The sequence below is a fragment of the Festucalex cinctus genome, chromosome 4 (assembly GCF_051991245.1).
Source record: "Festucalex cinctus isolate MCC-2025b chromosome 4, RoL_Fcin_1.0, whole genome shotgun sequence".
Lineage (NCBI taxonomy): Eukaryota > Metazoa > Chordata > Actinopteri > Syngnathiformes > Syngnathidae > Festucalex > Festucalex cinctus.
This window is the reverse complement of record NC_135414.1, coordinates 11,616,293-11,630,464: the sequence shown is the minus strand read 5'-3', so window position 1 is coordinate 11,630,464 and position 14,172 is coordinate 11,616,293. Positions and strand designations below refer to the sequence as shown.

The 14,172-nt window shown below is 38.0% G+C and overlaps 1 protein-coding gene across 1 annotated transcript in view; it reads right to left on the bottom strand.

The window, feature by feature from the left end:
- Nucleotides 1-14,172, bottom strand: part of ddb1 (damage-specific DNA binding protein 1) — a 40,249-nt gene that overhangs the window by 21,550 nt on the left and 4,527 nt on the right. The window contains exons 6-12 of the mRNA XM_077518893.1: nucleotides 12,359-12,456; nucleotides 11,089-11,247; nucleotides 7,332-7,415; nucleotides 7,061-7,177; nucleotides 3,635-3,737; nucleotides 756-831; nucleotides 563-671 (exon numbers count right to left, since the gene is read on the bottom strand). Coding sequence (XP_077375019.1) covers nucleotides 563-671; nucleotides 756-831; nucleotides 3,635-3,737; nucleotides 7,061-7,177; nucleotides 7,332-7,415; nucleotides 11,089-11,247; nucleotides 12,359-12,456 — 746 coding nt within the window. The remainder of the gene's footprint in view (nucleotides 1-562; nucleotides 672-755; nucleotides 832-3,634; nucleotides 3,738-7,060; nucleotides 7,178-7,331; nucleotides 7,416-11,088; nucleotides 11,248-12,358; nucleotides 12,457-14,172) is intronic.

Below are 14,172 nucleotides of genomic sequence, written 5' to 3'. Positions count from 1 at the left end.
TGTGTTTTGATTGGTCTTATCAGCTTTACCTTTAATGTGCAAGCCTATCATTTTCTTTCTGATCATTGTGACAACTCTCTGCTTTGCATTCTATGGTCCCTGTTTAGTGTGGTACATACCATGTCAACGAACAGCACAGCGACTACCTGCCACCCTTTAAATAACATTTCTACCACTCCAATGTTTTCAACACAATTGGCGTGTTGTTAAACATCTATCGCAGTTGTCTACCTACTCATATTGTTTGTGATCAACCTGTTAGAGCAATGTGGCCAATGATTTTTGTCAATATCAGTGACTATCACTATTACAGGCGTAACAAATTAGCATTCAGAGATTTCCGTGATCAAATATGGACAATGCGTAACAGTTGGCAACTCCATTATGGAATAAAACAATTTCTTTAACTTTAAATGTACAAAATTAGACATTTCTGTATCAGTCTACGAAGTCTTCAATATCAAACGAGTGTCAATTTTAGCCAAATGGAGCACAATCTGGTGCAATGGAAGGATGTCTGTTACATGCATTTAACGTGTGATTGTGTGTGGATAGTACCAACCTGAATGAGCTGCTGGTGCGCTACGTTGCCACAGTAAAACGTCTGCTGATTGTCTACAAAGCCTGGAAGCTCTGTCTCCTCCACCTCCTCGCCACTCAGCATCAGCACGCTAAAAGAACACCCACAATTAAGGTCAGACAAGGCATTCAATTGACACCATTTGTAACTGAAGTGCTCCATTGCAATGGCTCACCGCGTTTGACCCACGAAAGAAAGCACCAGCATGTCATCTGTCTCTCTTCCTGCCTCTGATCGGAGCGGCCACAAACCTGGAAGGTCATTAAAGAGAAAATTACTACCTCAATCAATTTACTAATGACAGAAGAGCAAAATCCAACAAGTGCAACAAGAATTTTCTGATTTATCCAAGGTTCACATTTTAAGACCAACATTGCAAATCCCTCTCAGAGTCCATTGATTAGTTAAGTGAATAACTGTCTCATCTTGAGGCTGGAGGCAGCAGTGAAGACTTTTAGGGCAAAAAGGATCAATAAACATCTGAAACCTTACAAGTGCAGTGAGACCTTATGTGGCTCATTTTAGTTACAGCAATGACCTGACAAAGAACCTAATTTCCTGCCACTAACATAAATCTGCTATCATTAACACGTGGCAGGCAAATTGACACTTGGTATGTAAGCAATTATAATATGTAATGTGCTGTACTAGAAAAGACAACAGCAACAGCACGAAAAAAGGCCAACTGCTTTTGACAGGGAAAATTGATTATATAATAGAGCTATGAAAGAACTCCATACATCAAATGGGAATAGCCATCATCCAATAGAGAAGGTGTTGCAGCTTTCCTGTCATCCATCTCGCGACAACCTCCAGTAATCATTTGAACACTTCTGACACAGCCAGTTAATAGTAGGCATTAGGGGTGTGAATTGCCTAGTACCTGACGATTCGATTCGTATCACGATTCACAGGTCACGATTCGATTAGATACCGATTAATCCCGATACGAATTTATAAGTCGATTGTTGCGATTTTTTTCCCATTCAAATTTAGAAAATACTAATCAGTAAGCTTGTAGAGTGTAAGATTTATATGAAAATGTATTATTTATTTATCTGAAATTTCAGTCTTATAGAGGTTGTAATCTGTTTCATGTTTGAACAGCATTAAAATAAAATATTAAGGCTTAATGTTCCGTTCATATAACATTCTTCCATGCTCAAGGTGTGAATCCTAAAAAAAAAAAAAAAAAAAAAAAACGATTCTGCCGATTATTGAATCGATTATTGAATCGATTCGAGAATCGCGCGATGTAGTATCGCGATATATCGCCGAATCGATTTTTTTTAACACCCCTAGTAGGCATACAAGATATTGGTCCACTGTCGTAAAGGCAGCAGAAGCAAACAATGTGCAAAAAGGACATCTGAAATAAATGATAATAAATAGCGTCCTCCAAGCTTAAAATAAATAACTGGAAAGTATTACATGATCACTGGTTCAAGCACCGTGGCTCAATGTTGATTCAATTCCTAGTAGCATACATTAAGTCATGATTCCTGGTGATGGAACAATGACAGAAGGAGCTTGAGGCGGGAATGAACGGTATACTTGGAAGATGATATGAAGTGGGCCTACGGGGTCGAGTTGTATTCTACCAACCAAACATAACTTTTTGCTTGCTTGTTGATGATGTCATTGTATTTGCTACCTCATTGTGAAAATGGCTTCAAGCATGGATGATACAGCTACCATCGCCGAGATGGTTAAAAAAAAAAATAAAAATACTGAAGATAGAGTAGCCATGCTAGCAGTTAAGCTACCATGAGTTCAATATAAATACAATAGAATATACTCATTAAACAGAAAGCAGTGAAAGAACTGAATAACCTAGACATAGTTTTGGACGTGCAACAATTTCGGCCAGGAATGGACCAGCCGTACGGGAGTTCTCCCAAACTTCCTGATGGCCACCTACCCACTGACATGAAGGAATGTATTTTACTAATATCCTGGCCTGGCTGCACTTAACAGCTAGTTGCAATTTATCAAGTGGTAAATTTAAAACTCGTTATTTGGAACTTCTGGGGGGAAATGACGCAACATCCTAAACCATTGAAACACTATAAAATAACACTACCCTACAAATGCTTGCTGTTCCATCTCATTCAGTATGAGTATCTTAAGGTTACATTTTTATTTTTTATAAGAATCAGAAAAGGCTCATAGCCATACATGACATCAACCATAACCAAAGAGAAAGGACTGGAGTTGTACAATATTTTGAAGTCTGAAGTGTAAAGGATTAATCAGACGCTTCCTCTAAATTGTAGGCCGGTCTCTTGGGGCAAAAAATAAATAATTGCACCACATCGGCGTCTTCGGCCTCAAAAGACGCCGGCCAAGCGGAAATCTGTCCGACGGCGAGTCGAGCCCTTGGGATGACTTTTACTAGTTATAGTATATAAATATATTGATGAGCAAATATTTAAAGCAGTTATACTGCTTGTTTTCGTACTATTAAGTGCCAAGTTTTAATTTTGAGTATTGCTCTCATTACCAATGTATCGCCATTAATGGACTATACAACCCATTCAGAAATACATTAACATAATTTGTTCACACGTGTACAGTATATCCGATATTTTTTGTTAACATAAAGGTGAAGGGATTCAACTGGTCTCGCCAAGCCCTACCATGAGAACACTCAGATAGTACCACAAGTGGGTAAAGAGCTCTGGCAATGTCTCTTAGTCCAAGCTGATAAAGGCTTTTGAATTAGAGGCTAAATGTCAATAGCCTATTAGTCATCCAACCTTCATCTAGCACTCACCAAGAAATTAACAGAGCAGTGGTAAAGCTTTCTGCTTTTTCAAATAAAACATTTTCAGATGGCATTTTTCTAGGTATTTTGATGATGCAAAGCAAAGATCAATGACAACAGAGCCATCTGTAACACTCAGATACAGATCTTAAATAGACACTAGCTGGTGTTTTGGCAAGGAGAACCAAACAGCTGTGGAGGCTCAAGTGGCTCTCCTGTCAAATAAGTGCAAGATTACGTCCTCAATGAAGTCAAAGCTTGAGGTGGAGGTGATGAGACAAACAAACCTTTGATTCCTGGCAGGTCAATGCTGGCATGCTCATGAATTCCAATGCCGTTGCGGATGATCCGAAGAGAGCCTTCCTTGAATGCTCCTGAACATGTAACTAGCTGAAGGCAGCAAATGAAAAAAAAAAAAAAAAACAATAAACATGAGCTTAGATATGAAGAGAAATGAGATGCTACAAGCAGTAGGAAAAGATAATACAAGTTGGTACCACTTTTTATAAACTGTGTACTTACACCTCTTATGCCACTGTAGCAAAATTTCTTTCTACACAAATTACAACTGATCCAAGACCCTGATGTGATTAGAAAAAAAAAAAAAAAAACTCCTTCCCTCTTTCCAATTGCATTGGAGCATCAGAAGTTGAACATCAGATAGTAAGACATAACCAAAACCCATCAATTTCACCCCAAGTGGAAAGAAGCAATTTCCTTCTACCAACCCATCACACAGCTGCAGGCATTTTCTTGAGTCATCATGTTTTTTTGTACCTTCAATCACAAATTTATTGTTTTTTTAATATCACAGCTGCAGAGTGCATTTAAGGCAGGGCGCTTACAGCGGAATATAAATGAAGTGCAGTGACAATTAAATGGAATGTGTAGCCACAAATTATATGCTGATTGCATTTATTATTACAGTAGCTGAGCTGTCAATCAAAACACTCAGGAGTAGCAAACAATAACTAAACCCACTAAAGTCTTCTTCTGCGTCAGAATAGAACAGCTTTCTCAGTCTCATTGTCGCTGTCAGTGTCACTTGTGTTCCGAGGCAAATTTGCCAATGATCAGGCAGTAGTTCAGTCTTCGAAATCCACTGATATGAGTGGATATTTTATTCAAATAAGCACATCTCTGCATAACACTATCCGTATTAACGTATAAGAGAATTAAAAAAGAAAGAAATATGGACCAATTTACAACAAAGAATAGCTTTATTAACTGTAACAGAAAAAAATTAAAGTGAATCTGAAATTCAAAAATAAAATTAAATCCTTAATTAAACTATAAACATTTTTTGACTGACCATGTCAAACCATACGATACGGAAAAATAAAATTACATAAAATCAATAAATAATAATACATTCAAACTGATCACCAACATTAACTCAGGAGCACAGTATCTTTTTTTTTTTAAAAAACCCTTTAACCTGCAAAACAAAAATAAATAAAATAATTTGTGCTGATTTATTTTTTGCTGTGTGCAAAGCGCGCATGCTCAGTGCAAACAAAATCCCTACACCACCTAGCAAATGCTCCCTGCGCACACTCTGCCAATAATGAGAGCACCACTGCCCCCTAGTGTAGTGGAGGTGCAATTGCACTTTATTCTAGGACCATTAAAAAAAATAAAAATAAAAAAAAATAAAAAAAAAAGCATGTTCTCCTTGATGGAGTCTCGCGCCCCCCTGAGGGGGGCCGCCCCACTATTTGAGAAGCACTGGCTTAGTGTAAGGGCCATGTTGTATCTAACTACTCATACCTATGAACTTTGGCTAGTCTGTTGTTTATTTGGGCGTGACACGTCTCTTTATATACAATTGGAACAGAGGTGAAAAAAAATGAAGCACACCAACATGAAAGTGACCAGATGCACACTATCCCCCCCCCCCCCTTTAATACATTTAGATCAGATTAACAACATTGCCAACATTTTCAGGCTTTTTTTTATTCATTTATAATTATTTTGTGCTGTAGTGAGCATTTTTAGGCCACAAAAAAAAAAAAGCATATAACAATTTTGTACTGTATTGATCAGGTGTTTTTTATGCCACAAAAAACATGTTTCAATTTAACGGACAATCTACTTTAACATATCACCTATAATTTCATTAAATTGAGGTTCCACTGCATATCAGGGCCTTTCACAATTGTTTCTTGAATATATCACGTCATGAAATACATAATGATCTGCATGCTAGAATCAGAACTGGGTGCCACCGATCCATTTGAATGTTACAATATAGAAATTTAAATCATATCTATAAAGACGGGGATAAGAGCAGCATGTTAGTGTGAATTGATACAAGATATGTATGTTGACAAGTGACAAATACCTGTAGAAAACAAAAGCAGGGCTAGCCATATTAAAGTTAAAAAGAAAAAAGTAGATTTGTATGTATTATATATATGTATTTTCATGTAGCTTTAGTTAAACAGACATCCCCACTCAAAAAGTCAGCTACAACGGTGCTATGGGATCTTGTTTGTTCTCAGAAGATGAATCAAGCACAAGTACCTTGTGGAAAAGTTTCGACATCATACACTGCACAGAGTAACCAGAGACTTTGAAGAGCTGTCGCCTTGAATACACATCCAGGAGGATGCCCCAAAACAGGGATTGCAAGGATTACAAGGATTTATATTACCCGTGTTTTGTGAACTACGACTACGTGAATTTCTGTGTTTGTGGACCGACTTTGTACCCTGGTGGACTCTGATGGCATTCCAAATGTGCCGTGTATCACGGGTCTGTAACTGAGCTCAAAACAAGGACAGTCTTACGATGCTAACTTATAATTCCGTAACAATTAGGACATACTGCAGGATGCATAATGATTGCATGCTTAAGAAACACAACAGGACCTCGGTTCACACTGTACGTTGTAGGTTATTTTCTTTTGACAACCTTTTAATACACAGGTGTCAAATGCTGGTCCTCAAGGGCCGGAGTCTGCATGTTTTCGAGGTGTCCCTCATCCAACACACCTGATTCAAATGATCAGCTCATTAGCAAGCTTTGCAGGAGCCTGATAACAATTCAGCGATAAAAATGACTTAAAGGAATAGCAAACAGTAAATCAACTTTTTTTTTTTTGCTGATAAACTGTATAAACTGGTGACTACTAATGCTGTCTATTTGTCCCGGTCATTATTTTGACATTTTAGTGCATGTTTGTTGAAAGCTTGAATTGACAAAAACCGCATGTGTGGTGCCATTTTCAGGTTAACCGTTGGGATAAACCCAATTTGGTTGTTTGTCCTCTCAGTGGACGAGAAGTGATTTACTATGTCACTTGTACAGTATGACAAAGTCGCAATGCCACCAACAGGCTCAGTCTCGTACACGCCTCCTTAAACACATCCTTAGCAAGTTGGAGTTGGGGTAGTAGCATTTCCAAACATCTTTATATTGATTTTCAGGTTAATTTATTAGCATAAGATTTGGTTAGCACGACTTGCCGTAGTACAGAAATGATTTAAATCGTAGTTTTCACTGCTGCTGTCAATCACAGCCAGACCACACCCAACCTTCTACCCACTCGCAAGCCCAACGGTCCTCCAGGAAACACCCCCTTTGAGCGCCATTTTCAGATATTAGCAAGGGGTGGAGAAAGAGTCTGATTTCCTGTTAGAGTTCCATTTTAAGCCATTGTCTTAGGAATGTGAGGATTTATAGTATTTCAATAAAAGAAGAGCATTCACCTGTCCTTGTCCTTGCCTCTCCAGGTCTACCACACACATATCCACGATAGGCCCCAGATTAGTGAACGTCTCCATGACAGCCACATATGATCCCTGGTCATTGCTGTCCACATTAAGCTGTTGATGAAAATTTGCAAGGACAAACAGAATGAAATGGAATATGAGAGGACTGGGACACATTTGGCATTTTATAGGTGTGACACTGACTGTATTATTTGTTTTAAGTAACACTGATAAGTGTTACTTGGTAAAGAGGTAACCGGTTACATACCTTTACCAGCTGGGAATCACCCAGTCTGGATCCCACAAAGACCACACCATTATCCAAGTAGGTCAAACATTCAGCAATGGATGTCTGTAAGTGCACAGAAAAAATTAGGGGATCAATAAAAGAATGAAAATAAGTTTTAAACGGTTTAAAGTGAAGCCATAAAGCATACACATTTGACGAGGAAAGTGCTTGAAATTGAGCTGTTTAAGTGCAGAAATGGCTATAGACCGTGAATGTACAATCAAGAGAGCTATTTCTCTTGCACGACAAGGCAGAGATGCTGCTGCAGTGCTGCCTGTTGGCGGAGCAGACTGGTCCCAACAATAAAGCCAACAATTTAAAAAGCAATCTGTCTCTAGCTCAGCAGTAGTACTCCCCTTGATGGCTTCCAGCTCCAGCACCACTCAGAGGACTTGCAAAACAGCATTTACTAGACTCTTCGACAGATCATGAGAGAGAGAAAGGTGTTGCAAGACAGACCTGTCTGCCTTTCACATGACATTTGGCTTTAAGCGTTGGTATTGACGCGTATCCATTGTCTAAATCACTTTAAAATTGATAAGTGACACCAGGCAAGCAGCATAGAGAGAATGATTTGTCACATCCTCTGTATAAGCGTGGAAAGATCCATTAGGTCCTGCCAAGGCAATAAAACACTAAAAACGCTATAGTAGCCCCTGAGAGGAAAGAGAAGCTGGAGAAAAAACAACAAGCCCGAGAAATAGTGGCCATGTAACTTAAAAGGGATGAGAGAAATTCCAAAGAAGCAGGTTGGCTAAAAGAAATACCGGGAACCAGCACTAAATTGTGGTTTACCTTTTGCACCCTCCACTATATTGCAGATTTTTTTTTTACATTTTATTTGTATAACATGCCAGATATGAGGTCTACTAGAAGACATTCAGCTTCAGACAAAAAGCAAGAGGAAGAGGCAGTACAAATAGTGATCTATTACATTGTGTATTATAAGATGGAATTAAGCTAGCCAGAAAATGGTTTGGGTGTACGTTCAGGTCTTTAAATTAGTGGTGTCAAAATAAGTGTGTTAATTTCTAGTAGGGCTGTCAAAGTTAAAGCATTAACAGATTAATTAATCACAGAAAAATGTCGCATTAATCACACTATTTTTTTTGACGGCACTTGAGCCTTGAACGTAACCGCGGATGGTTACATTGAAGGCTGCGCAGGTCAGTGATTAGGTCAATGCACGGCATTTCCTACGCCTGTTGTTCCAAGATGAGCGGGGTGACTCCAGTTGGAGTGCTCGGTGGTAAATTTCGCTTTAAAAAACACCCCAACGGGACGATAGGTAAAACAAAAGTCATTTGCGTTTAATTCATTAATAATTCCTGAATTGCACCCAATTGATATGATGCTGTTTTGAGCAATACATGCATGACAAATGACATTCAGATAATAAAATGCGTTAAAGTCAAAATATTATGGTATTTTGTATTTATTTTATATTACGCGAATACGCAAGTAATTTAGAAAAAAATTAAAAAGTGTGATTGATCAGATTAAAAATGTTAATCGTTTGACAGCACTAATTTTTAGTTAATTATTTTAAAGTTCCTTTAGACTTTGACTTTATTGATCCCGTTGGGATGGCTCCCTCTGGGAAATTTACATTTCCAGCAGCAATAAGAACAGGTAATAAAACAAAAGATAAAAATTCAATCAGAATTTCACAAGTTACTTCATGTTAAAGCTTAGATGGTTCTTAATAAGAAAAGAAAAAATCACAAATTACAAATCATTTTCACACGGGTTTTTTTTCAGTACACCCTTTTTAATTTTAATTCAATTTTATGTATTATGAAATTACTGTATCAATGACTAAAGATGCAGCCATATTTCTATTAGTTTATTTTTTTTCCCCAATTTTAAGTTAACAAGAGTATGAAAACTTAGAAAAAAATATTGTACATTTAGAACAGATTGTGTGATTGATCAGTTACCTATTGAAGTCATGCGATTAATTATGATTAAAAATTTTAATCACCTGACAGTGATACCCCTAATTTAAATATACAGTGATACCTCGGCTCACGAACTTAATTGGTACCCAGAGTGTGTGTAAGCCGAAAAGTTCTTCTTCCGAACATTTATTTCCCATAAGAAACCATTAAAATGAGAATAATCCGTTCCCAGGTCCCTATAAAACATAATTTTCTACTAAATAAGCCTTAAAACTACACAAAAATATACCTTATTTAAGGGAAAATAAATGTGCTATTGTATTGTAATTAAAGAAATAAATTGTACTGTATAATAAAGTCGTTTTATTTTACTTTGTGATGGTAGTTCTTAAGGATAGTAGCAATGGTAGACTTACTTCATTCGCGAGCGTTTCACCGCGTAGAGTGTTTATGGAACGGTTGTCGCTCATTCGCACTTTCGTGCTCACCGGAGCGGAGGAGGTGTGTCCCTTGGTGAACAAGGAAGTTGAGCACTTTAGCGAGTCAACAAAAAGTGAGCACCGCCAACTACTTTCACCTCTTTCCTGGGACTAAACAGCCGTGGCACGATTTTCTCCTTTTTTGAGGTACGTGATGGCACTTTCGCTTTTTTTAGTGGCGCGAACTCCATTGACTACAATGCAAACGCGCCGCCGAATCGCCGTCCCTCGCTGGTAAGCATTAGGCTTAACACTAGCCTGTGGTGGGGTCTTTTTCGGTCCCATAATAGCAAAAGTACACTCAAAATGTCTATCAAACACAAACCGCGTCCGCACTAAAAGAAAGGGGGTGACGAACTGGGACGCCGTGAGCGTGCATCAGCTTCTCGTGGCCGCCACCGTGGTGCTGTTCGACCGCGTGGTTTGGTTCGTCCGCCGAAAAGTAGTTCGTCAGCCGAGACTAAATTTTCGCGAATTTAATGTTCGTGAGGCGAAAAGTTCGTGAGCTGAAGCGTTCGTCAGCCGAGGTATCACTGTATAATGTTTCATTCCCTTTTGTTTTTATGTGTCAGTTTTAGGGATGTAACGATATCCAAACATCACGATACGATATTATTACGATATGAAGGTCACGATACAATAATTATCACGATATTGTGGGGTCGTTGGCGATATTTAAAAAAGCACAATATTGTAAAAAAAGAGAGTGATACTAAAAAACAAAACAAAACACAATATTGTGCTTTTGTACATAACAGCAATGCATCAAAAGCAACCTACAATCTCTAATAACAATATTGAGGCACTTATTTACTAATGCAAGCACACATTTATCGCTTCACAAACAAATTAGTTTCCCCTGCATCTAACAATTAGCAGATTTTAAACATAGAAGGCCAAAACATCCCGAATGAAAATTAAATTGCACTAATGAACTAGCCACTAGAGGGTGCTAGAACTGCACAAATGGAAATTAACCTGACTTTTTAAACGGATGTGTTCCTTTTAAATATTGTGAACATGACGACGACGATATTGTGGCAGTTTTAATATCACGATATCACGATATTGCCCTTATCGTGACATCCCTAGTCAGTTTTAAAGTTAACTATAACTGGGAGTGACAAATGGGTTGAAGCAAAAAAGCTTAGCCTCATATTTGGAAAACTATGTGAGCGGTAGTTTGCTTATTTTTGCTTGTTCAAAGTGAAGTTATATGATAGTTTCCCATTTCTTGACAGTAAACATTACAACAGCTGCTAAAGGATACTTTAAGTGTGTTTTTGCAACTTTAAATGTGTCACGATTGAGACCTCGATAAAGGTGCGCTCACTGTAACATAATAAAATAGAGCACCTCTCCTAACAGCTCCACATGCAAGTCTTTGAGGGCAACTGTTCCATCCATTAGCTCCTCTTTCTCCAGCAGCAACATGAAAAGGCGCCCTTCCATGTCTCCCAGCAGGTAGCGTGATCCATTAGGGTCCACTCGGTTGTGACAGACAATAGTGCTTTGCTGCAGTCAAACACAAAGATGTCATGTCAATAAAGCTACAGGCAAGGTGGATCAAGTAAAATAATAGAAAGGTCAAACGTGTAAGAGCTAAAATCATGCGTACAACGATGCATTGGTATGAGAAAGAATTAAATCCAGTGGGAAATGAGAAATCAAATCAAAACTTCTGGCTGACAAATAAATAATACAAATAAAATACTGTATACATAGTGCATCTTCCGCCAGAAGTCCTGCACAACAACTGTTGTAGTGGCCCCCTACCACATAGTTTCTATAGTTTCGTAATAAAATTCAACCCCAGAACTGAAGTGAAATTTTATGGCCAATACTACACAGAGGAGGAAAAAATAATGTGTTGTTCTAGCCACATGAAGTAAGGGTTGTGTAACACTTTTGCCTGCCTCTGGTATGATGAAGACGAACAAGATTTTTAAAACAAGATATGGTGACATAATATCAATTAGCTTATATTGGCTTGTCTGTGATTTGCTATGCATCAACAAATAGCATCTACTCTGTATGCTTGATTTCTAATAAATAATTCATCCACTGGCATTGCTAGTACCCCTGATTTTCATGACATTTTATTAGATTCACGTTATTTCTGTGACCACTGTGGGTTTTTCTTACATTAACAGGGGGTGCCAAAACTTTTTATCCATATGTGCATTTACCTTTTGTTAAGTGTAACTATACATTTTATGATGCTTCTAAAAGCTTTTATAATTAAAATATGTATTAATAAGATTACAAAAATGTTGTAATTTTCATATGGCGCTTAATTAAATACTCACCAAGAAAGGAAAATACTTAAACATGCCAATTTCACAATTTCATTATAACCTTGTGTGACAAATTTTACATTGGTTTGCCTGAGTTTTAGCAATAGAGTTATATAGAAAAGTGTAAAACACACGAAGATAGAATATTTATATTGGCTGAAGGGTTGACCATTTTGTTGATTTCCTTTAAGGCCCTACAGCTATACCATATATCAGTGACCATCCCATATCAATTATGGTGTTTTCCAAGATGCACAGAAAATTCCTATTGCATAAAACACAATCATATACACAATCATATCAGTTCATTTGACTGTTTATATAATTACCTTGATAGTGGGCGGTGCAATGGCCAAATATTTGTCTCCATTGTGGTAAGAAATTGACTCCTGTCCTATGATTATAGCACCACCAAAAGGCTCTGGCACTAAAATGCAAGCACAGCAAAATTGCACAGTATAAGTATCCAAACACACTCTTGGAAGGAGCCATCTTGAAAAGATTGTTTTGGAAAATACTTAAATATGATAACTAATGAGTTTTGGAAAATACTTAAATATGATAACTAATGAAGAGTCAAACAGTATCTTATTTGAATTAAACTATTATTATTAGAGATCGACCGATAATCGGTCGGGCCGATAATCGGGGCCGATATTTGACATATTGGTACATATCGGTATCGGTCTGTTTTATTAATCTGACGGCCGATATGAGCGATCCATTTAAAACTCCGTCTTTTCGCTTCGAATGCAGCCCAGAGCGTCTCTGTCTGTTATGGAGTCCAACTCCAGCAATGTAACGCCCATAGCAGCATTTGATTGGTTAGCCGTGCAAGAGCCAGAACCAATCAGTAGTGTATGCCTGTATCACAGTAGCCGGTCAGACACGCACCCACGTACACAACGCGACAGACACATGCTTCGAAGGTAAGTTAAAAGAGAAGAGACTCCGCCGATCGTTTCACCATGATAAGCTAAACACATTGAATTATGTTGTGTATTAAATGCACTATATGAATGGAGCTGCATTGCCTTGCATTGAATCCCCGCTAGCTAACAGTGGTGTGTTCAGCTTAGCATGTAGGCTAACACCCAGTAGCTAATTCGCTACTTGAACTACTCGGGGAGGGAATCACACACATTTTCACTTAATTAAGTAAATAATGTTTGTTAGAAAGGTTCCAAATATTAACAGTTGTCATTATTATATTGTCTAGTTCCATGTTAAGAGTAGAGTAACGTCATTATATTTACCTCTCGTGACGCACACATTGCATTCTGGGTCACGTCCATTACTTGTTGCATAGCGGTTATTATGCAGTGAGATGCCACAATGACACTAAATAGCGTTTAGTTACTTTATATTGTGTTTATTTGTCGCACTGGTTTGCCATTGTGTGCCTTAAGCTTCGACGTCGATTTGATTGACAGCTCGTTGTGCACCTCGTTAAAGTCCGCTCCGTAACAAATTAAGTGTCTCAAACACCGTTTAACTACACGAACGTGTCCTCTTCCGTATGTTTGGCATTAGTAGAGAAGTGCACTAAAGTATAGTGTGCTTATTTGCTCGTTTTGTCTCTCTTTTCACGTCATGTCTGCCGTCATTTGGGACATTATCCTCTCAATGGATGCCACTAATATGTAACATCTACGGCCGTACACGGCTGCAATTAATGTTCAGTGATGTAATTTCGTTACGTGCATCATACTTTGAATAATGAGCTCATGTTTGGTGTGTTGTATAACTTTCTCGTGTGTTAGTAACTATTCATGTGGACAGCTAAGATAGTGCTTGTTAATGTGAATTAGCAATGTTGCAGCCCAGTTATTACTTAGACAAGTACATCTGTGCCATTAAGTGATACAGTACAGTACAGTAGTGAGAGAATAGTGTGCCCATATACACACACGTGTCTATAAGTGTAAAACACATTAAACAGCAGAAACTGGCAGCGGTCCACCGCAACAATGTCTGTTTAACCAAGTTATTCTTACTATTATTATAACCAATTTATTTTACTCAACCCTTTTTCTGCGTTGATTGGGGCATCCTAAGTGGCAGTAAACTACATGATGAAGTGTCTTTTGACAGTTCTCTTGTAGAGAGGAGTAGCATGATATTGCTGTTCTCGATTTAAGAT